At 33.8% G+C, this 22,560-nt stretch overlaps 2 protein-coding genes, 1 long non-coding RNA gene, 2 other non-coding genes and 1 pseudogene across 7 annotated transcripts; 2 read left to right on the top strand and 4 right to left on the bottom strand.

The window, feature by feature from the left end:
• Positions 1 to 398: 398 nt before the first annotated feature.
• On the bottom strand, positions 399 to 5,902 carry LOC100818480 (GPI transamidase component PIG-S). Its single transcript, XM_003530806.5, has 13 exons — positions 5,719 to 5,902; positions 5,012 to 5,633; positions 4,437 to 4,521; positions 4,266 to 4,355; positions 3,809 to 3,882; positions 3,481 to 3,565; positions 3,285 to 3,374; positions 2,705 to 2,835; positions 2,200 to 2,281; positions 2,066 to 2,113; positions 1,626 to 1,698; positions 1,412 to 1,515; positions 399 to 899 (listed from the first exon to the last, which is right to left on the bottom strand). The coding sequence occupies exons 1-13, from the start codon at positions 5,855 to 5,857 to the stop codon at positions 783 to 785; spliced, it is 1,740 nt and encodes a 579-aa protein (XP_003530854.1). The 5' UTR covers positions 5,858 to 5,902; the 3' UTR covers positions 399 to 782.
• A 69-nt stretch (positions 5,903 to 5,971) lies between these two features.
• Positions 5,972 to 6,044, top strand: TRNAK-UUU (transfer RNA lysine (anticodon UUU)). The gene has a single exon. It is a non-coding gene; the product is annotated as a tRNA-Lys (tRNA).
• Positions 6,045 to 8,131: 2,087 nt separating this feature from the next.
• On the bottom strand, positions 8,132 to 8,240 carry LOC113002472 (uncharacterized; annotated as a pseudogene).
• Positions 8,241 to 9,668: 1,428 nt separating this feature from the next.
• LOC100526877 (B-cell receptor-associated protein 29) lies at positions 9,669 to 15,613 on the bottom strand. Its single transcript, XR_005892444.1, has 2 exons — positions 14,184 to 15,613; positions 9,669 to 10,292 (listed from the first exon to the last, which is right to left on the bottom strand). It is a non-coding gene; the product is annotated as a B-cell receptor-associated protein 29 (transcript).
• A 147-nt stretch (positions 15,614 to 15,760) lies between these two features.
• On the top strand, positions 15,761 to 20,983 carry RIN4d (protein). Of its 3 annotated transcripts, none has more exons than NM_001248323.2 (4): positions 15,761 to 16,045; positions 19,647 to 20,168; positions 20,335 to 20,523; positions 20,634 to 20,983. In NM_001248323.2, exons 1-4 carry the CDS (start codon positions 16,040 to 16,042, stop codon positions 20,661 to 20,663), a joined length of 747 nt encoding a protein of 248 aa, NP_001235252.1. In that variant the 5' UTR covers positions 15,761 to 16,039; the 3' UTR covers positions 20,664 to 20,983. The 3 variants fall into 3 exon arrangements, with proteins under 3 accessions (NP_001235252.1, XP_040873518.1, XP_040873517.1); XM_041017584.1 differs by having other exon boundaries at positions 15,766 to 16,045; positions 19,680 to 20,168; positions 20,634 to 20,965; XM_041017583.1 differs by lacking the exon at positions 15,761 to 16,045 and adding an exon at positions 17,752 to 19,558 and having other exon boundaries at positions 20,634 to 20,965.
• On the bottom strand, positions 16,078 to 17,752 carry LOC121175213 (uncharacterized). The gene is made up of 2 exons (XR_005892447.1): positions 17,563 to 17,752; positions 16,078 to 16,109 (listed from the first exon to the last, which is right to left on the bottom strand). It is a non-coding gene; the product is annotated as an uncharacterized lncRNA (long non-coding RNA).
• Positions 20,984 to 22,560: the final 1,577 nt, after the last annotated feature.

Here is a 22,560-nt window from a genome sequence, read left to right as displayed (position 1 = left end):
AAAAATTAACATAAAAAAAATTGTTTCACTCATCCAGTCATCCATTCCCGTTAGACTGTAACGAGTTTTTTGCATGTCAAGATTTTATAGAAACATCTAATCGCTTTCCATCGTTAAAGAATTACTATTAGGAAAAAATAGAGAAATAGAGAAAACATAGCCAATTAGTTGCATTCTCTCCACATTTATCTGTCTTCTAGTGATTAATCAATTTCATCATTTCAAAGCAACATTGTATTCTCAGATATTTGCAGTTCCTGCGAAAAATGAAATAGATAAAATTTCCTCATATTGTTTGCTCCACCAATAAGGTTCTACAGACTACAGGTTCAGTGAGTAGAGGTGGGAAAAATAAGAATTAGAATGGACGTAAATATCAAATATTAAAATAAGAAATCTAGTCAATGGCATCGCTTTCATTCACAACATGATTTTAGATCACAGTAGCACGAAGATACTAGATTGATACATTTCACAGATTAGTAATGAGATTTTTCAATAACTCAAGTATGAATTTTTAGTAAAGAGCATTTTCCCTCAATCTACTCATAACTATGGTACAACCAAAAGCCGCCATGCCAACATTGCCTTGCTCCAATTATATCACATGTCACGTAAGCATCGTGTCAACATTGTCATTTTCAACAGAATTCACAACGCAGCAGGTCTTGGGAAGAGAAAGGAAGGAGGCTTTACTTGGGTTGAAGTTGAAGTGCTTCACCACACGCTAGGCCCCAAATCCCAGGAAACTAGCTTCATCTTGTTATCACTGCTCAACAGATTTATGAAACTTTTACTTTGTCCTTCGATGCCAAGTACTTCTTTTTTTCTTGCTTGTACCTTTTCCATTCTCGTAAAGCAGCTAGGAGGACATGCATAGTAACTGGCAGAAAAAATGGCTACAAGGATAGAAGGACAAAAGAGTCATGACAATTAATTGCAGCTAAAAATTGGGTCTCAACTCAAGTCCCATGAACTGCTCATTGATCTCATTTTCACAGCAAGAGACAGTATCAACAAAAATTATGATGTTGGCAAAGAAACAGAGAGAACTTAGAATTACATAAATTCATAAAAAAAAAACACTTAGAATTACATAAAGAACAAAGTAAAGCAAATTCCAAATAAAGGCTAGGAGAACATTCAATTCAAGCTTCCGTAAATGAATCTTTTTATGGACACCATGGTTCTTCCAATATCTTAATATATTACTTCTTTCATGTATGATAAAAATCTTGTCAAATTAAACAAGAATCATGTCCAAAGCATAATCTACATTCCTAATAAGTAATAATGCATGCCAAAATGCAAAGATGACCATGAATATGGAGTAATCATCCAAAGGTCAACTGTATCAATCCACAGAAGCCACTATAGTCTATAGGGCATAGAGAAGAGTTCAAGGACAAACCGAATAGATGGCAAAACAATGCTCAAACGAATAATAGCTTATGGACATAATTGATGGATGAAAAAAGGCATCCTCTGCCAGAGATCTTGATTGTCTTGATGATACTGACAAGGAAAGAGATTAATCATATTTTAGAAGTAGAAATCAGGCAGTAAATCATCATCAAAGTTGGTAACAAGATTTTGAAATCACATAAAGTCTATGAAAAGTGTACCAGCTGAAGCATCATATATTCCAATAGATGCATTACTTTGAGCAGATTTTGCAGCCTCAAGAGAAAACTTAACCTGCTCAAAGACCATCAAATATTGAGAAGAAAGGGTATTCCACAACATCATTTAGAAACTAAAGATTAGACAGAAAACATTTTTGTATCAGTATTCAATACATCAGGCAAAGTGATTATATACAACTGACTGAATTATATCAATACAGCTGAAATTTAGAGTACCGTGTTTTTTACCAAAATCTGAAATTATATATCATAGACTTAAAGATCTTTGCAACTAATAAAGCAAAGGAAAAAAACTAACACATACACTAAACCCAGCAGTTCAACACCCTATAAGCTAATAGCATATGATGGACATCATAATAGTATCATCCAACATAAGTCTAACAAAGAATCAAGAAGCATTTACTCCAACAAATCACCTGTTTTCCAATCTCATCCATGATAATCATCCTTGGCAATGACTGTACCTGCATGGAATGAAAGTTTGACAATATTTGAATAAACGATAGCCAGCTGAAACAGACTGATGGAGAAACTTAATTGACAAACATACCAATCTAGAAAGTGATCCAAGCGTAGTAGCACATGACTGAAGATTAAAGCATATATGCTTCCGTGACAAAACATCCAACTCCCTATACACAAATCCCCACAAGAATAACTACACAGTGTTTTAATACTTACACGAAAAAGAAAAAAAAATATACACATGCACACAACAGAAATGTAAGGAATTTCCAATTATGCTGCCATTCCAAGCTAAATGTGTAATGGCATCAAACAGTACCATGTGGTCTAGGGTCAATCTATTAATTGGCAACTACAAGGTTGAGTCTAAAGATTCAGACACATGTTAAAAGATAGCATAAAACATATCATATAAATGATGTATAGTGCTCAATGATGATTTTAAACTAGAAATTTTGACAAAACAAAGAGAAATCTCTCACCATACCATATATCCATATGCCATGTCATAAGTTAGAAGGAAAACAAAGCATTCATAAAATATGTAGTTAATAATTGCTGAAGAGCAGAAAAAGGACTATTGTTCTTACCATTCTGTGAAACCTCTTTCACTGCCTAGGAGAATGGATGCACCTGACTTACCAACATAAAGGTTATCAGACTTCAGACCAAGGAGTTGCCGCAACTGCCCCATGAGAACTTCAAAAAGCTTCTGGAGATCCTGTTTCAGAATAGGCATGCTTCAATGTTTGAAAAGAGAATTTATTATAATCTACAAGACTGTGACTATATGTGCATGTCTAGATTAGCTTAATATGGAGAAATAATACCATTTTTTGCCAGCTTCATGAGCATATATTTTTAAATGATTATTTACTAAAACTAAGCAATTGCCAAACATGCATAAGTATATCTGCATAAATAAGTAAATAACTGGCATTAAATTCTTTATTTTATAAAAAAAAATGATTTTCCAAATAACTGAAATATTATGCCTTAAAATGAAAATCTATCAATTATTACTTTGAAGCGAATCAAGGCTGGAAGTGTGTATCAGTGTATCACACATGCAATAAAAAGTTCCAAAATACTTGTGTACAGCAAATGTAAACAATGAGAAGCAATTATTGTTAACAACATAGAGTGCCAACTAATGAGTAAAAGACAAACCTGAGAAGAAATCGTATGTCTAACTGGATCCCTACTTTCCAAATCTTTTATACAGCTTCGGGGATTCCAGACAACGACACCTCCCCACATCTGCAACATTCCAGAATAGGTGCTTCATAATGTTACAGACTTGGTAATTTTGTAAGATTATAATACAAAGAGTGTCTAAGGAAATTTTGAAGGTAAGATGAATAACTGGAGATATAAAGCCGTTAGTTTTAGAGATCTCCCCACTTGAAAGCTCCAGTTGAAGAGGACACTCCTTTGCAGATGGTATATACCTGAAATAAAGAGGAAGCTTAAAATGTAAGCCTGTCTTACAGCATAACATAATAAACAAGCTGGAATCAGACACTTGAGAATATGTGTATCGGTAAGAGAATGAATCAGAAGTAATTTCATCCCCCCCCCCCCCCATTTAATACAAAATCTATATACTGTAGATTGAATAAAAACAAATTCTATGTTCAGGTTTGTGGCAATCAAAAAGAAAATAAATGTAGGTTCAAGTTAAAGTAATATACACCACGAGTTGCAATACTTTTGACCTTCCTCCAGCTGCAACAGAAGTATCCAAGTGCCACTCATTTGAATTCACCTGTTTCAGACAGAAACATTCATGTCATAAATATACTGTTATAGTATCTCACCAGATACGAGAAATGTTGGAAAAATATGACAAGGAAAATATAAAAGGACAGCATAGGAGGTTTCTCATAATAAAGTATATAGCTTTAATCAAATCTAAAATTAAAAAGAAATCAAACATAACTTAAAAGATAAAGAAACCCCTGAATGACAAATATATCACATTTTATAAGCTAGAATCATGCTAATATGTCATGTGCTATGGTGGAAAGTTACATCATCTATCCAATTGATATAAGTTTCCATAGTTACAAGTTAGACCTAAATGCATTGAAATCGTATTCAAATAAACGGAATATTAAATGATAATTCAAAGCCATAGTTACAACATACAAAGAAAGGAAGATCCTCGGTTCTAAATATGTGGCTGCCATGCTTATCATCCCAGTTAGAAAATGAAGACTTTGGTGTATGGTACAAAACCTGCCAAATAGGAGGAACAATAAATCATTTAATCTATGGTATCCAATGACTCTTGAAATTGTTACATTTATGAGATTTCACCTGGCTTTCAACAGTGATGTTTGCTATAGGTTGTAAAGCCTCAATCACAGGCCACAACAAAGTCTCATCAATTTCGCGAAAATTCCTATAATATGATCGTCACAAAAACTTCAAATTGATACTATTCAAAAGATACATAAGCAAATATTCCAGACCTGACAGGAAAAGACAGCCCTACATTATATAGCAGGTTGATTGAATATTTAACATCAGCATCATTAATATTTGCCTTTAACCCACCATAAAATCACCAACTCTGGCACTAGTTGAAGCATTTACATTCTCTATCTGCCACAATTTTCAAAAGTACATATTTTACAATTACACTAGGGTTGTTTCATTGGTCCATTAAAATGCACAGCTATGCACCTTATCTCCAAAAGTATCAACATGCCAACAAGTTTTTTCTACTAAGCCATCAGCTTGCGAATAATTCCATCCCTCAGAACTAATTTGTATAAATGAAAACTTTCAAGCACCAATGCAACACAAGCAGCACCTTTGACAAATCAAATCACACATCAACTTTTTACAACGCAAACAAAACCTCAATCATTCCATTTCACAATTCATACCAATCATATATCCAATCTCGAGGGTCTGCATTGAGCAAACTGAAAGAGAGAACAATCCTCCCATCAGCACCAACAGGCATAAACTCGCTGCGAACCGAACCCTCCTCGTCCCGACCATTAACAAAAACCTCTACAAAGATCTCAGCCGCACGCCACACCGCCTCCTCCTCCTCAACCCGCCCCACGATCCACGCATGCCTATGCTTCCCCACCACACTCCTCACCTCCCCCTCTTCATTCACCACCACAACACTATACATATTCCCTCCTCCATACTCACTCACCACACTCTTCACCAATTCATCAGCATCCTCGTCATTACCCCGCAACTTCCCGCCAAAATAGACCGCATCAATGCCTCCCCCGCCCACCGCCACGGAAACAGAGTAGTTACCACCACATCCGCCGCAATCGCCGCCGTGACTTAGGTCCGACATTTTTCTCTCAATCGCGGCTCCTACATTTCCGTTTGAAACCATGAAATCGAAGCCGATGAATATGGCTAGAAAGCGGCATGGGAAGGACAAGGGTTTGGATTCGATTTGGGAGGAGAAGGAGTCGACTCGATCGAACGGGAGCGGCGCGCGGTAGATTTTAACGGATTTCCACAGAAGAGGAAAACCTTCCAACACCAAAAACAAAGAAATAAACAGTGAAATAGTTGAAGATGAGAAAAGTGTGTTTGAGTGTGTGAGAGAGGAAGGAACCTAGGATGAATGAGAAGAGCACAGTGACGCTGATGATGAGGCGTTTGACGCCGGGTTTTGTGTTTCGCGTGGTTTTCGGAGTTTGGGTGTTTTCTTCGACGGGATTTGAAGTCGGTGGCGAATTGGAGATTTCCGCCATTGTTGATCCCAGGTTTTGCAGCTTCAAGAGATGCACATGCAAGCGGCTGAAGTGACCTTTATATTAGAGTGTTTAAATTATATGAAATGTATGTTAAGCATTTCATAATATCAAGCCGTCTTAGCTCAGCTGGTAGAGCGCGTGGCTTTTAACCACGTGGTCGTGGGTTCGATTCCCACAGACGGCGTTTTTAGCAAGTTTTTAAATTTAATAGCAAGCAATTGAATTTATATGAACCCATCTTCTATAATTTAGTACACTTTTCTTTTTTCTTTCCATGCTATTAGATATTAAAATTTGAATCTAAATTAAAATTATTTTTAATTAATATAATAATATTGAGAAAAAGAATTATTTAAAATATTAGTATATGTTATAACATTGTTTGTAATCACTTTTAATTTAAATGAGAATTTTGTAATTAGCTTAGCTAATTAGTTTTATCTTTTACAAATAAATACAACTTATAAATTGAATTGTGGTGTCTTTTCTTCTTCTTTTGATCTATATATCTTATTGACTCTAATGCTTTAACTTTAATTTAGTCATTCTGAGAGGATAAATTTAATTTTGCATCAATTGTAAAAACCACTTACAATAGGTTACCCCCTAATAATCAAGACCACCCATTTAAATAATTATTTATCCATCAACTAGGGTGAATTTTCCATCGTGAGGGACTATGTCTCTACACTAGCAAGAGTCCATAAATATTATGATAAAGTGTATAACTTATTTTTACTTTCTGTACTTTCTTTGATAGCAACTAGAAGTTACCAACTTTGCGTTTTAGGTACGTTGACTTTATCTTGCAACAATGTCTTGTCAACTCTATTATTTAACCAATATGGTATTTAACATATGAGAATTTGTAAACCCTTTTTTTTCTTCCTTAGACAAATACTCGAGTTTGTAGTATATGTCATTTTGTCTTTAAATCTTTGAAATGCTTCAAGCTCTTGTTAGTTTTTTTATTAGACGTAGCTTTCAGACGAAGTTTGAGAATGTGTTAACAACAGAAACAAGTTTAAACGGACTGCCTTACTTCTACATCAAATGAAATGTTAGGACTATATGTAGTTTGGACCAATCATTAAAACTAAGGACTAGATATTCTTAGACCTACTTGACTAATTTTTAGTGCTTATAAATAGCCTTCTTTTGCTATGAAGAACAAGACTAAATTCTGAAGAAGACTAATGTGCAACATTTTACTTCCTTGTTTGATTATTCCTATCGATCTTGTGCTTTAAAAAATGTTTTTATAATTGTGGAACTAACAAATATCATGCAAGATTTGTCTCCTCTAAAGTGAGAATATGCACCATAGAGGAAAGTGCAGTAAGCATTGAGATTGTGATAAAATACATGTTGATGAGGAAACTTTGATTGATCATCCACAAGGACGACTAATCACCAACGACTGATTCACTTTTTGAAAATCGATTTAATGGATTTTATTCCTTAATTAGGTTCTTAGTCCACTTTAAAGATATTTCTAACAACTGCGAAAATTAAAGTTTTGATTATTTTTTAAGTTGAAACAAAAGCACGAGAAGCTTTTAAAAGTGATTATTTTTTAATAAAATAAGTAATTCTTGTTACGAAAAAAACTGCAACAGAGACCCCTCTAACCAACGTTCAAACTTCAAACTCACTTTCTCATATGGTATGGTAGACCAGGTAGAAAAAATTGTTATAAAAAAAAAGACCAGGTAGAAAAAGGGTCAGAAAAAGATTACTTATTTCATATAAGCTCCAATAGGGAAGTAACCTGAAGATTCGCAATACACCCTGATTTTGTGCGCACAAATTCATGCCACTACTAACTTGTTTAAAAGTTCAAAACAAATTGAAAGCATACAAAACCAAACAATGTAGAAGATCAAATACACTAACATGGAGAATGCTGGCATGAATTTCTACTTTCATAACCCATTTTCTACCTCTTGCTTATGCCAATTGATAAGAGTCTAGAGAACTGTCCCCTTGACCCACCCTAATGCCCTTCCCCTGCTTAGTGGAAACTAAATTAATCTAAGCATTAACACTTCACAAGAAAGCTTGAGAAACAGTTCATAAATTCTTGGACTGCATAGTATTGTTGACAATACAAGCAAGATGCACACTGCATATAACTACAGTCCTCTAATCATAAGAGCAAATTAAGGGCAATACCTGTCACTAGCCATGAAAAATTCACTAACTCCCTAAAAATTCTATCAATATTAACAAAAAATCATTACTTAGTTTAGTTGTATTGTAGGGAGCTGTAACGTAGGATCTCCTACTAGAGGAGACCTTAGATAGACATCCCTTCCCAAGTGCCATGAAGGTCACCAGTCTAGGCCACGGGCCTTCTTGTTAGCCCGTTGACCCCATCGAATGCTGCTAATCAGGCTTGTTTTGTACTCTTGCTTCTATCAAAATCTCCCAGCTTCTTACCATGTGGGACTCATCAACATAGACAAACTCAGCAGCAGCATTCATTGTGGGACTCTGCTGCTACACATCACGTTACAATGAAACATATCTTTTCAAATTGGGTAAACTTCATTCTATGTTTAGATTAGTTGAATTTTCCACACAAAACAATTGCAGCTTAAAGCTCTCTATTTATTTTAACTATAAGCTTTTCAGATAAAAGATGTAATCTAATCTCTTACATGTGAATCTAATCTGATGCATATAAATTATAGACACAAACATATAACATTCTGAAACAGCATACTGCCGGGCCGTGTCTAAAGAATATGAGACCTTAGACATAAAAACTAGAGATGAAAAATAATTCATCAATTAATTTTAGTATTTTATTCTTCGTAGATAAGTTGCTAATTTATTTAATCTATTTTATAATATTGTTGGCTTTTAGATAAATTTTTAGCGATTCTAATTTTAAAGATTTTCTTTTGGCAGTTACAAGTGTTACATGTAGTATTCAATAAATTCACTAAATCTTTTTAAAAAAATAAGATTAATACAATATTTTTTAATTTATCCTCACCTATACTATTAGATTTTTTGGATGCAAAATATTTTTTTTAAAAAAAGTTTCATATTGTAAAAATTGTTCAAATTAAATCCCAATAATAAAATTATTATTAGCTTTAATTAAATTATCTTAAGAAATGGTAAACTTATATTTAAAAGACTATATTCAATTATTAGTTTTAATTAGTGTGTTATTTAATTCAGTCAAATAATTAATAGGTCTTTCCATAAAAAATAAAAAAACCAATAGGTCAATACAAACTGCACAATTTTTTTTGTTATATATTAATTAATGAGTGATATTCGTGATATTCTAATAAACATGTTGCATATTAATATGCTGCATGTTAATTTCTAAATTGAAATAGTAAAAAGTTTGAAACACAAGTCTTTATATGTTTAAATGAAATTATTAAAAAAATATATATAACTAAAGTCTATTCATAAAAGAAAAATAAAATCAGAGGCCTAAGGCACTTGTCTTAACTGCCTTGTGGGCTACACGGCCCTGCATATTGCACCTAATTGTTTTCTATGTCTCATATTTGTATGTAGATTATTTAGATGACAAATGTATCATTTTTTACCTGACATGAAATGGGTGCAGAATGCAGATAGTAGAAGAACCAACAACATTACTCCTAACTCCTAAGTCCTAACAAGTGTGTTTAATGTTTATGCACAAAATGGAATGGCCAGATGCACCCCAGGGCACAATTATTAGGTTGAAATTCAACAAACCCTTTCCTAATTCTTGAGAAGTATTTGTCCCGCCAATAATCCTTCAACTAAAATATATTCATCCAAACAATAAAAGGAAGGGGCAAAAACAAAAACTAGATGGGGCAATTGTAAAGCGACGATCCAATAACAAAATTTTGAACAAACTGAAAATGAACTGTAAAACTTATAAACTTAAGCAGAGAGTTCTTTTGGTCAATGTTGCAATATCGAAAAGGACCAAAAAAGTACTCTTTTTTTTCCAAAATAAAGATTTTGCAACAAAACTAGGGATGGTCCTAATGAAGTCTCACCCCAAAACTTTGTTTATCAATGCATCTCAGTCATTCCTCAACTCTTATGTCCCAGTGTTTGAGCCTGAAGGTTTTGGTTTTCTTCTAAGAGTCTATCATATTCAAGTAGTAGATCTGCAGCTTGCTTTTGGAGGGAAGCAACATGTGCTTCGGCGGTCTCGACTTTCTTATCCTTCTCTTCAGATTCCGATTTAATCTTTTCCAAACTTTTGGACAGACATGAAAGTTCTTCCTTTAGCTGTTTAATCTCCTTGGATGCTTTCTCATCCTTTTCTTTAAGTTGGACAGTTTCTTTTTTAAGGTTTCCAATTCTTCTTTTGAAGCTCCCGCATTACTCCTTAAATTAATAAGTTTTTGAAGATAATGGTGGGTACGATCAATTAGGAATCCAAGGAATAATGTAAAACCTGCAAGATCATATTAATTCATTTAAACCAAGCTAATATAGTTTTAAGATGTATATGCTTATTCTAAGGGTCTGCTCGGTGTCAGGAAATGTTTTTGTCTCATTTTCTGTTTTCACAAATAACTACAAAAGTGTCACTTTATTTCCTGTTTAGATTTTTGTAACTATTAATGAAAACAAAATCATTTCCTTAAACTAAACAGGCCCTAAGAAACATAAAAGAAAATTGGTGTCCAGTGTCCTCACAGCATCAAACTTGACAAGATCTAGAAAAAAAATAAGATTGGACAGGCATCAAGCTTATTATGAACTCAAGTACAGAATAAACTTGAAGAATAGAACACATATGATAATGTGGCAATTGGGAAACTAAAACACCACATCTCTACCAAAAAAATAAGTAAGCAAAAAATCACAACAGCAGATGCAGATACTTCCAATACTTATCCTATAATATTTATCCATATTTTAAGATGAAGTGTAACACAAGACAGAAAAAACCCCAGACCAGAACTTCTGAAATTTCTACAAACAACTCTATAACTAAAAACACAGTACAAAAGCCAATAGATGAAAACCCATATAATAGTATTTGTTATCAAGCACTTGCCACACATTAAGAAGCATTAATTGGTATCATTACATCATCCTAATTATGTTTTGACCTTCATGGATATTTCTCCAACCCGACTATTGTGAAGCATGAGACCAATAATACCATTAAATGATGTTTTATATTATCATTCAACCAAAATCCCGTTTCAGCTTATTCAATTCTATACACTGCTTAATCAGCTGTTTTCAATACTGCCACCAAAAATCAAAATCACAATCTTTAATGTAACACTGAACAATTTTACAAAAAAAAAAAATTATCAGCAAATGTTAGTTGTTAGTTTTGTTACAATTTTCTAAAGGCTGGGCAATCCTGATTCCATGTAGCAGCTCATTTTGTGGGAACTTTGGAATCAAATGAACTGACATGTAAGGTCGCTTAAAATGCACGATCTTAACGTGCTTCATGAAACCCCTTTTTTTCATTAAAAAAACTTTGACCCGACCATCCTGTTTTTTTAACCCATCAAATGTAAATTCTAAGGCAGCATAATCTGCCTCATTTTCGGCCGCTTTTTCATTTCATCTGCTCTCTTCAAGATTCAGGATTACTGGGTTTATCTTCATTGTCTCACTCTGTTCATTTTGTCTTGTTTGGTTCTGAGTTCATCTAGGTTCCTCTCTGACTGACCAGCTTCTTCTATAGTTCTGTTCTGGACTTGGGATCGTGTTCTTTTGTTCAGAGTTCATCAGAGCACAAATGCGACATGGACACTCGGACACCTAATGTCCAAAGTATAGCACACATGAAGACACCCTCCCCCTCCCCCGCCCCCGCCGCCCCCCCCCCCCCCCCACCCCCCCACACACACACACACATTGCATATTCACCTTTTTTTCTGAGTTAAAAAGATGAATGTGTTTTTAATACTAGAGTATGTCGACCTATATGAAGGTGTTGACTCGACTAAAGCCAACACAAATTATTTTTTTAAATGTAAACCTATTAATTATGTGTTAGATTTCATCTTACAACCAATTGCCCAAGAAATGGGGCTGGTAATGTGGGACTTCCCAACAACCCCCTCCACAGATGTTTACCAGAACAAGTGAGCCTATCAAAATAGGTAGTGATTCATGAAGATGAGCTATAGGCTCTAGTACTATGTTAGGTTTAATCATAAAACCAATTGACATTAAGTGAAGTTGTTCGACAAATACATAAACTGTACTCCAAAAGTTGAGGCAGGCGATGTGGGACTTCCCAACAATCACTACTCTGTTTTGTTCACTGTGCTACTGTTGCACACTGGTTGAAAATGTTTACCAGTGGGAAACGTTTGACAACTTCATATACACGCCTTTGTGTTCTTTGTTCTTTATGTTTACAACTAGCATTTTTCCAATCTTATGTTTATATATTTGGAACTGTTAGGTTGTGATTTATGAGTTTTATGCATTGTCAATTTAGGTTTACTTTTAGTAGTGATTTTAAGGCTATTTGCTACTTTTATACATAAAACTAATCATATGAAGAACATGAGAGCACTAATCCATTTACAATGAGAATTCATGAGACAACCATCCTCTTCTAACACCCCCCCCCCCCCTCCATTTTTATTCTCCTATTGCAAATTTACAATTCCCTCCTCCTGTGTTTGGATAAGACACTTTAAGAGAGTAACGTAATTTTTTAAGGTATTCTAATTACTATTCAATGAAATTCGCAGCAATGCAATTCTTTGTTAAAATTAGGAATTTCAATTTAAATCCCACCAAAATAGGGGAAATTTTTAAATTCCTCATTCTCCATCTCCATCTCAACAGAAGAAGCATCTCGTTGGGCCTGCTCTCCTAACCCTCCACCAGCCGTCTGTCACTGGCTTCTCTCCGGCAAACCTTCCTTGCCAGAACCCCAACCCTCTAGCAACCATCTCTCCACGGAATCCAAACTGACGATGAAGAGATTCAAAACAAACTGACAACGAAGAGAATCTAATATTCCCAGCAAGTTTCCCTCAATCATCTCCCTGAGCTTAAACACCACAGCCAGTCGAGGATCACCACCGAGCAGCCAGACGACAGTGTTTCATCATCCTCAATGAATTTGTTGAATCGACGAAGTTTCTTTCCTTTTAGTATTAATTATGCCAATTATTAATGGTATTATATTTTCCCCTTTTGCTCGTAATTATCAGACTGAGGCTGGAGCAGTTGTGCAGCTGCTGCAATGCTTGGCGTTGGATGTTAGGTGTGGCAGAGAGAGAAAATGAGGAGATAGAAAACAAGCTAAAAAAACAAAAATTGTATTTATTCTGCAAAGTCCATCCAAAGATTAATAAGCCAAACAAGTTATTTTACAATTGAATGAAATTTGATTGTTTTCTATTGACTTACTTTGCATTCCAAATTTATGACATTTTAAAATTCTGTATCCAAATTCCAAACACTCTTCCAGGTCCTACTAACTGTCTCTCCTAGCTCACCTAACATAGAACTTCCTAATAGGGGGTTTTCTAACAACACATAACACCATGTTGCATGAGCACCAAATAAGACACAGTTAAATTCGGAAAGATTAAGAATCAGAACTATGTTGAGTAATGAAACAAAAGGAACCTTTTGTATGTCAATTTTCTAATAGCAACTTAATAATGACCAGTATCCCTTTTCAGTTTCTTTGTAAATTGAAGAGATTATAAATACATTTTCTAGAACAAGTTCAATAACAGAGCTCAAATCTAACAGTTATACAGAGATATTAATAAATTCGACCATTTTTGGTGAACCTGACACATCAATTTAAAGAAAGATACCACCAACCACAAAAGCCATACGCAGAAGAATGTTCTTCTACTATCTACACACACATTTTCATTGCATGAGAAAAACTATTAGAATAAAACCATGGACCTGCAACACCCTAGCACATTATTTTGTCATCTGTCATGAAAGGTCTTAAATCACCAGCCAACCACATAACCAGATGTGGTCGCGGTATCACCACATCAACCTACAACAGCTGCAAAGAACTACAACCACAATTTAAAACATTGTTTTTAGGAACTAGCATGTGCATTAACGCTAATCCTTGTAGTTTAGAACTGACATAAATGGCAAGCCAAAAAATTTATCAAAAACTAATCAATTTTAAAAACATCATACAACAAAGGACACCCTTCTTCAACTGAAGCCCGGACTATAGAAAGGTCAAGATAAAATGCACATCAACACTTCTATGCAACACTTGGTGCCTCAAAACTAAGAAAAATCATAAAGTGTACTAAAACAATAAACAGGGATGCAAATGACACAGATGAAAGGAGTATGAACACACCCATGAGTGAAGCCTCGAGCAAGTGAGATCTCCATAGAACTTGATCCATGGGCGACATAGTACCGAGTTTAGCACCTTTGTTCTGGATCTTGATAATGCTCATGAGACTTGAAAGAAGAATCACAGACATGGTACCAGCAATGGTTTTCACTGTAGCTGGACCCTTCCCCATCTTCAACTGATCCAGGCTCTTTATCACAAGATCTCTCAAAGGTCCTATCTTCACCAACAAAAGAAATGCCAGAACCCCCTCAACAAAAATCACCAAGAACAACAACTGAATCATCCTTTTGCCTTTTTCAAAAAACAAAAAATGCCCACTTCACTACAATTCACTGAAATCCTCACTTTTGCCAAATGGGGTGCTATCACTTAAGGTTTGAAGATCAAAATCTACCCCACAAGAAAATTCATGCCTCAATATGAAAAAGAACACAAAGCTACTACCCTCAAATCAAACAAACACAGACCATTTTGCCACTATGCTGAAACTAAGAGAAGCACACAATGACCCACATGAATGTGCAAATGAAAAACCAATATGCGGCATCAAAGCTTGAGTCTTTACATGCATTGATTTCGAGGGAAAGGCTCAAAATTCCACTGGCGCAGGATGAGGCAGAAGAAGAGATGGCTGAAGTAGAAAGAGACAAAGTTTGGTAAAGGAAAGGTCTTTAAATAAACCCTTTTGAAAGAAGAAACTTTTGGTATAGAGGGTTTGTGTTGTGTGTGTATGCGTAGGCTCCAAAAATGGGCTTGGTCCATTGAGAAAGGTGTGTCAAGAAAAAAGTGACGAATCACGAATTGAACTGAGTCTCGGTCAAGCATGTCAACAGCGCACCGCCTGTGTGAATGTGATGTCTTCTGTTTGTGTCTTCAGTCAATTTTTCTTTTTCAGTAAAATGCAAAAATCACTTCATTTTCGATTCAAGATCTCCACATTACGACTAGCGAACAAAACTACTTTATTAAGTATAGATAAAGTGCAGACATTATTAATAACTTACTACTTCAGTATAGTGAACAAAAAATATATTTTAAATGTTAATATTAACATATGTTAAACCAAAATGGTAATACATAAATAAATAAATAAAATTAGAAATTTAGATGAAATAATTTAAACTTGCATTTAGAAAAAAAAAACTCTCAAATCCTAAATTTATACAATAAAAGATCATGACATGTGATGATAAGATTTTAAAATAGTTTACATATTTATCACATCTAATTGATTAGAGCTCTGAAAATAAATGGATCAGATGAAGTGTGAAAAATGAATTAAGCTGAACTAACTCATATTTTTATATAGCTCTTTGAGTTCATATTAACCCATTTTACTTCTTTTGGTCAACATTTACACAAATTCAATATATATATGAAGCCAAAGTAGACATGGTTGAATTAAGATATATATTTCTTAAATTTAAAATTACTTTTAGAAACCAAAATTCAAAAAACACAATCTTATAAAAACCAAAATTTGAAAAATCAACTTACAATGAAATTCTTTAAAAAAAAAAAACAATTACTAGAATGAAAAACATATTTAAGTGACGTAACAATGTGAAGGCCGCGACTCTAGAAGGAGAAGAAGGACTTTGAAGCAGAAGAAACATAGAATTTACAGAGAGAAAGAAAATGTTCAAACATTACCGGTGGCCCCGGTTAGTGGTTCATAAACCTTTCTCTAAGCTTCCGACTCTCTCTCTCTTACGGGGTCTTTGCAGTCCGTGGAAGAGCTTGTTGGGTTATCTCAGCTTTCACCTTTCCAGGCTCTGATTCAAAGAAAAATCTCAACTTCCTTCAACAATTCATCTCTACAATTTCTGGATAGTGTCTTTTTTTTAGCAAGAATGGCTGTGAGTTCTTTCAATTTTCTCTCTCATCTTTCACTTTTCTTTGTTTTGTGTGTCTCTCTTGCTGCTGACAAAATTTGAGGAAAAGGGTAGGGAGTCAGAGTTTCAATCTCTTGCATTATGTTGTAATCTCTTGTTAAGTGTGTCTCCTTTTTATTTTTAGTTTGTTTCTTTTTTTTTTCTCTTTACTGTTTATACCTTCCATGTTCTGAAGCTTTGATACAGTTTGGCAAAATTTGATTCTTTTTCTGTTTTGCCATCCCATTATTTCTCTGCTGATTGTGATCATTAGGCAATTCATTTAAACATGTATGATTTCTGAGTTTATGGTGGAAACTAGCCTCATAAATTAGGGGCTGCGTTGAATTTTTAACTTAGCCTTATGGAATACATTTGTTTTGTTTTCATGGATTTTTTTACTTCTTAATTTTTTTAGGTTGCATCAAGTACCCAGTTCTGAGTTGTGTGTGCATTACTATTAGCATCATCGGAAAAACAAGAATTCTTACTCTTAAATATAAATCTTGGTTGAATTAACATAGAAAAACTACCAGGTCTGCTATTTGTATTTTTTTTTTAATTTAGTACAGGTTGGTGATGCACATTCAATCCTGTGTCTAAAAGTTAACAATAGTAAAACTAAAAACTTGACAACATGTAACTAATATAAAAATAAAGCTGATATTATAGAATTGTGCTATGTTATTGAGTGAATGGAGCTATATCTTGTTGGATTTTAATTTCTGCATATTTTAGGGATCCAGATTAACAAATTAACAACAATAACAAACTAACAAAGACTTCTTTTTTCTTTTTTTAAATTTGTTTTAGAGATATTTTAATATTCTATATATAAAGGGGGGAAGCATATGCCCTGAATGGTTGCTTTTCCCACTTCCCATCAAAGTTTGCTTTTATAAAGTATTGTGTGATATAATTTACACATTTTAATTCACCTATATTTTGTATCCCTATCCTTATATATCAAGTCCAAAATGAGGCAATGAACCAATCTTGGTTAATTCAGAAGCCTGAGAAGCCTATGATTTTTATTTCTTGCAAAAATTAATAACTATAGTAGGCCTTATATATTTGCTAGAAATGTCTGAGCAACTTTGAAAAGCTCTGTCTACAACTTTGTTCAGGTAAGCAAAAAAAAGACAACCAAAATTACCAACTATTAACATTAAAAAAAAGGCTATGCTGGATAAAATTACTTTGGAGCTAGGATCTGATGATCCAGTGGCATAACAAAGAAAATAGGAACTTTATCTAATTTGCTAATTTCTTTCTCATAGTTGGCTCACAATCTTATAAAAACCATGCTATAGTTAATATAACATAACATGTTTTTTAAAGATGAAAAGCCAGAAAGGAAAAGAAAATAGAAGTTAAAGTTCTCCACTTTGGTGGTGGTCCAACATAATGCATGAACATGGTAAGATCACTGAGGTGATTAGGGAAATTGAACCCTCTAATAATGCATTTTTTAATAGACTAATCACTAATTTAATACTCACACTGATCAACAGATCCTAGCTCCAAAGTAGCTCCATCCAACATAACCATCTTTTTTTTGTTTCCTTAATGGGTAAACCATTCCCTGGACCCCACCATGTCTGGAGCTTTGTAGCACCAACTTGCCTTTTTAATTTAATACCCATACTTGCAGATCTGGATAATTCAATTGTCAGCTGTATCTCAAATGTATTTGGCCTTTTAAACAAAGTAAAAGGCACCTTTGATCTTTTCTTTCCCAAGAAGATTACTAATAGTATGTTTGGAATAGATTAATGGTGAGAAATAATCAATTATTTTTTCATGGTGAAGGTAAAGCATCAAATAGTTGCTTCTACTTTTTCACAGTACCACCTTGATTTTGACTTTTGAGAAGTAGAATTGATTCTTGGTGCTATCCAAACACACTATAAGACCTTTTCAGCTTTTCCAAATAGTTATGACTCTTATGTAATATCAACTGACAGCATAATAATTTTGACGGGGAATTTACTGCTTTATATTATATGACTTTGACTTTCAGTTAGTTGGTAACTTTCAGTGGTATCAGTGTATGCAACAAATTTTTAATATATAATGGATGGTCTGATGGAAGAGATGAGACTCATGAGAGTGAAGATGAATAATGCTTCTGTGATTTAAGTTGTAATGATTTTGCAAATATGTATCTGTTGAAGTGAAATTGTTAGGTTTGTAAACTAAATCTAGGGTTTGTAAATTAAATCCATGGTATGCTGGTTTGAACAACCTCCAGCTTTATGAAACTGCAATCAAGAAATCTAAATTGAACTTTATGAAAATATAATTGAACTAACTTCAACAAGCAGATTTTTAGGATTTGGCCTTTTAGGATGAATTTAAGAGACTGTCTAAAAGATTTGACCTAGAAAATTATTTATGACTTTTAATAACACAGCACTAAAACTTGAATTTCAACAAGCAAATTTTCATGAATCAGCCTTGTAGGATGAAGAGATTTTTATAAAGATTAGACCTAGAAAATTATTTATAACTTTATATAACAACAGCACTAAAACTTGTATTTTGAGTTTCTATCAGACCTTCTGAAAGATCCTGGGTGGTTATATAATGTTATTAATGTAATTATAGAATAATAATAGCCTTGCTTCTTTGGCACCTGTTTGTTGGCAATGTTCTTGAATATGTGCAAACCTTAGAGATGAAGTTATTCTTTGGTTGGGGGATTTGATCCCTGTGAATTCCATTTTTCCATGCCTCCTTCCCTAGTCACATACATTCACAAAAAAAAGACTTTTCATATGGTACTTTCATGGTATCTTCTTTATTGTTTTTACATAGGTCATGAATAATATTTTGCCACTTACAAGACTGGGGAGCAAGTAAAACTTCATATCCTAAAATATGGAATTATCAATTTTTGATTTTGATTATCCATTCTAATATGTTTTGAATTGTTCAGTTGCATGGACGATTTGGAAAAGGTTATTTGGAGCTTTTCTCTGCATAATCCTTCCACCATTTGGGGATTTTGATGGTTGGTAATGGATGAGAAACAAGTAGATGGAGAAATTTTGTTTGTGGGTGTGCAATGCCTGTAGTAATTTACTGTGCTTATAGAGATGCTAGAATTTTGTAGTTCAATGTTTAAAATTGCATTTGCTTTGGGAAAGTGTAGTACTCTATGCTTCACCAAGGTGCTTTTTTGTTTGCTTCTTTCTTCATCTATACAATATACACACATTCTGAGCAGAAATCTCGTAAACTTAAATTGAATTGGATGGTATCCTCTGTGATGTGTTCTATCATTTTACAGTCAAAGTGAAATATATCCCAGTGTATGGTATATTTACTGTTGAGTGCCGCCATTTTCAGAACACTACCATTTTGCAATGGAAAAACCTTGTAACATGTTGAATCTCCTGCAGTATGTAAAGATGATCCTTATTGCAAAGAAAATCAAAAGGAGCCATGTCTTTTGTTTCCTTTCTCTGTTTTTTCTCTGTTGATAACTCTGAAGTGAGTTTGATACTGGAATGACATCCATTAGCATTTAAGACTCTTATCAGTTAATTGATAGGATCTTTTCAATGTTTCTATTTGACAGCAACATTCTAATGTTCCAAAGTTTGGCAATCAGGAGAGTGAAGACAACGTTTTAGACACAGCTCATTCTGACAAAGCCCAGAAAGGTCAGTCTGGTTCAAAGATGATTAATCCAAATGACACCAAGGAAAATTCGGACATAGTTTCTTCTGCTGACCTACCCCATTCAAAACCCAGAGTTCATTCAGAGGATCCATCTGGAAAGGGATCAGTGAGAACAACACATGAGTTACAAAAGAGTAGGGAGGATGGTGATCCTAAACAATTTACTGACTCTCCAGCTCGCCATGGTGGCGGTGATTCTTCCCATCGAGGTCATGGAGTAGGTTCTGCTGACAACCGTAAAAGACCTTCAAGACAAAGTACTGGGCCTGAGCACAACATTGACCGTTCACCCCTTCATCGCCAGGCAAAAACCCCTGGCAGAGATAGTCCTTCTTGGGAAGGAAAAAATTCATATGATAGCAGCCATGGTACCCCAGGAAGGTCCCGATTGAGACCATCTTACCGAGGGGATGAAACTGTACGTTTTCTAATTGTCCCATTTTATATGTGGCATGAAATGTAAAAATCATGAATATTGCATCAATGATTGATCATTTTGCAAATATGTAAGGATTTCATTTTGGAGTCTTTATTAGACATTCCTTTGCAAATAATTTCTGATTTGTGGCATTCTGATTTGGCAGCCTGATGAAGGTGCTGCTGTTCCAAAGTTTGGTGAGTGGGATGAGAGCAACCCTGCATCAGCTGATGGCTACACTCACATTTTCAACAAAGTGCGGGAAGAGAAACAAGTGGGGGCTGGACACGTGCCAGGCACACCTAATGGGAGACAATATGCTGCTCGGAATCAACGTGCCAACGACAAAGCTCAGGTATGCCTGCAACACCTGTTTAATGATTGTACAGTACATCTGTAACTTGAATTTTCATCACCATACTGGTGTTTCATTGCTTCTCTTTGTTTTTATCTTTGCTTGTACAGAGTTGCTGCTTTTGCTGGGGCAAAAAATGATTTATGTGAAGCATGAATTATAATCTGAACTGAAGAGATAAAAATAGTGTTGTGAATGGCCATGAGGTGTGTGTAGCACTTGTAAATATTCAAGGCTCTGTCTTCCTAGAAAAAAATCATTGAAGAACAATTGTCTTAATTTTTTGCCTTTTTCTTCCTCTGTCTTTTGGTCAATAGAGACACTTTGTGTGGAAGATTGTGATTTGTCCTGTTTATCTATTTTTTATTTTGTTATGTAATTGCCACGCTTTATAACTCGATTTGTCTGTATTTAGCTGGGAAATACAAGATTTATTATACAATTCTTTTGGTTGTGATTCTAGTCTTATTGTGTTGATCTCGTGTAGCTTAACTCAAATTGATCCTATTCAATAACAAACTGTTTCAAGAAATAAATTTTTCCTTGGTCTATGTGTAGGTTCTTAAATGAGTTCATGTTCTGTTTGAAGTTGTCAATTCTTGTTGACCTTTATGCTCCCCCACCATCCTTCTTTGCACTTTTGTTATTGCTAGACCATATGTTAATTCGTTTAATGAAAGCACCAAGTTGTTATGAGCAAAAGTTCTGCTCACTGGTTCCTAGAATTCGAGGACTAGGAGACCTCCAGAAAAGGGAGATTAAGGAGAGGAATTTTTTGATTATATTGCTTGCCCATTAGAATTACATATCCTCATATATATATATATATATATATATATATATATATATATATGTTCTACTGCAAATTCTAGATACAAATTCTAACAGATTTTGACATTATATGCCTTGGAGGAATTTGGTCATTGTGCTAACATGGAGACAGCCCCTAACGGCACAGAGGATTCGTGGATTCTGCTTCTAGAATGTTGCTGCACCACATTCTAGAAATTATTAATAAATTATGTTAATAAATTGTAAAATAAATTATTAATTATAATAATAAATTATGTTAATACATAGAAAATATATTTATAAAACTTCTCTTTTGGTTAGTGGGTTATATATTTTATTTTATTCACATAAACAAAAGATAACAAGAGAAATCATTATTTTTATCATTCTATAAACATTTAACATATTAAAATTTTATTAAAGAAAATTAATTATATTGTTTTCTTATTAGATAAAATCAAATTAAATTTAATAAATGAAGAATATTTTTACTTTTCTTTATATTTTATCATTTGTCAATTTTTTAATGATTGTGTGCAATGACGGATCATAATTTTTTTTAGTGGGACAAAGAAATAATTTATATATATAAACGAAAAATGTTATAAATTTTTACACAACACGATACACAATCTTATGATAAAAAAGAAAACCAAAATACTTAAACTTTAACAAATATAAAAGAGTAAAATTAATATCAATTTATTTTTTCTTTCAATTTTTGTTTTCTTTTATCTTACAAATTGTTTTACGGGAGCAATATTTATTTTTTTACGATGAAAAAACAACAATTTTTTAATATATTTAAGTAAAAATATTTACTTTGTGGGAGAAGTTACCCTCACAACAAGCAACGTGCATCCACAAGTGATTGTGTGTGAGAATGAGATGTTGAGTTTGATTCCATCCAAGAATATCTCATATAAAGAAAAGAATTATAACGTAATACTTAAGGATAATTGTACTGTTCAAATCAGAAGAAGAAACATGTTAAAAAAAACCGCAATTATATTATAAGTATATTGAGAAAAAATTTAAAGAACTTACAGCAGAATCCGTCTTCATTTTCATTTCTATGGTGTCATTGACTTTTACGTTTAAATTCTATTTCTCCCTTCAGAAAATTTGTTTATTCCAAAATCACGTCTACAGATAGGTTTCTAACAATAAATAATTATCGAAACAACAAGGATTCTAGGCGAAAATAGAAAAAGAACCTATACTTGGTTATATTGAAAGAGTATT

The sequence above is a fragment of the Glycine max genome, chromosome 8 (assembly GCF_000004515.6).
Source record: "Glycine max cultivar Williams 82 chromosome 8, Glycine_max_v4.0, whole genome shotgun sequence".
NCBI classification, from domain to species: domain Eukaryota; kingdom Viridiplantae; phylum Streptophyta; class Magnoliopsida; order Fabales; family Fabaceae; genus Glycine; species Glycine max.
Note: the sequence above shows the minus strand (reverse complement) of the source record. Positions and strands in the feature narration are given on the sequence as shown.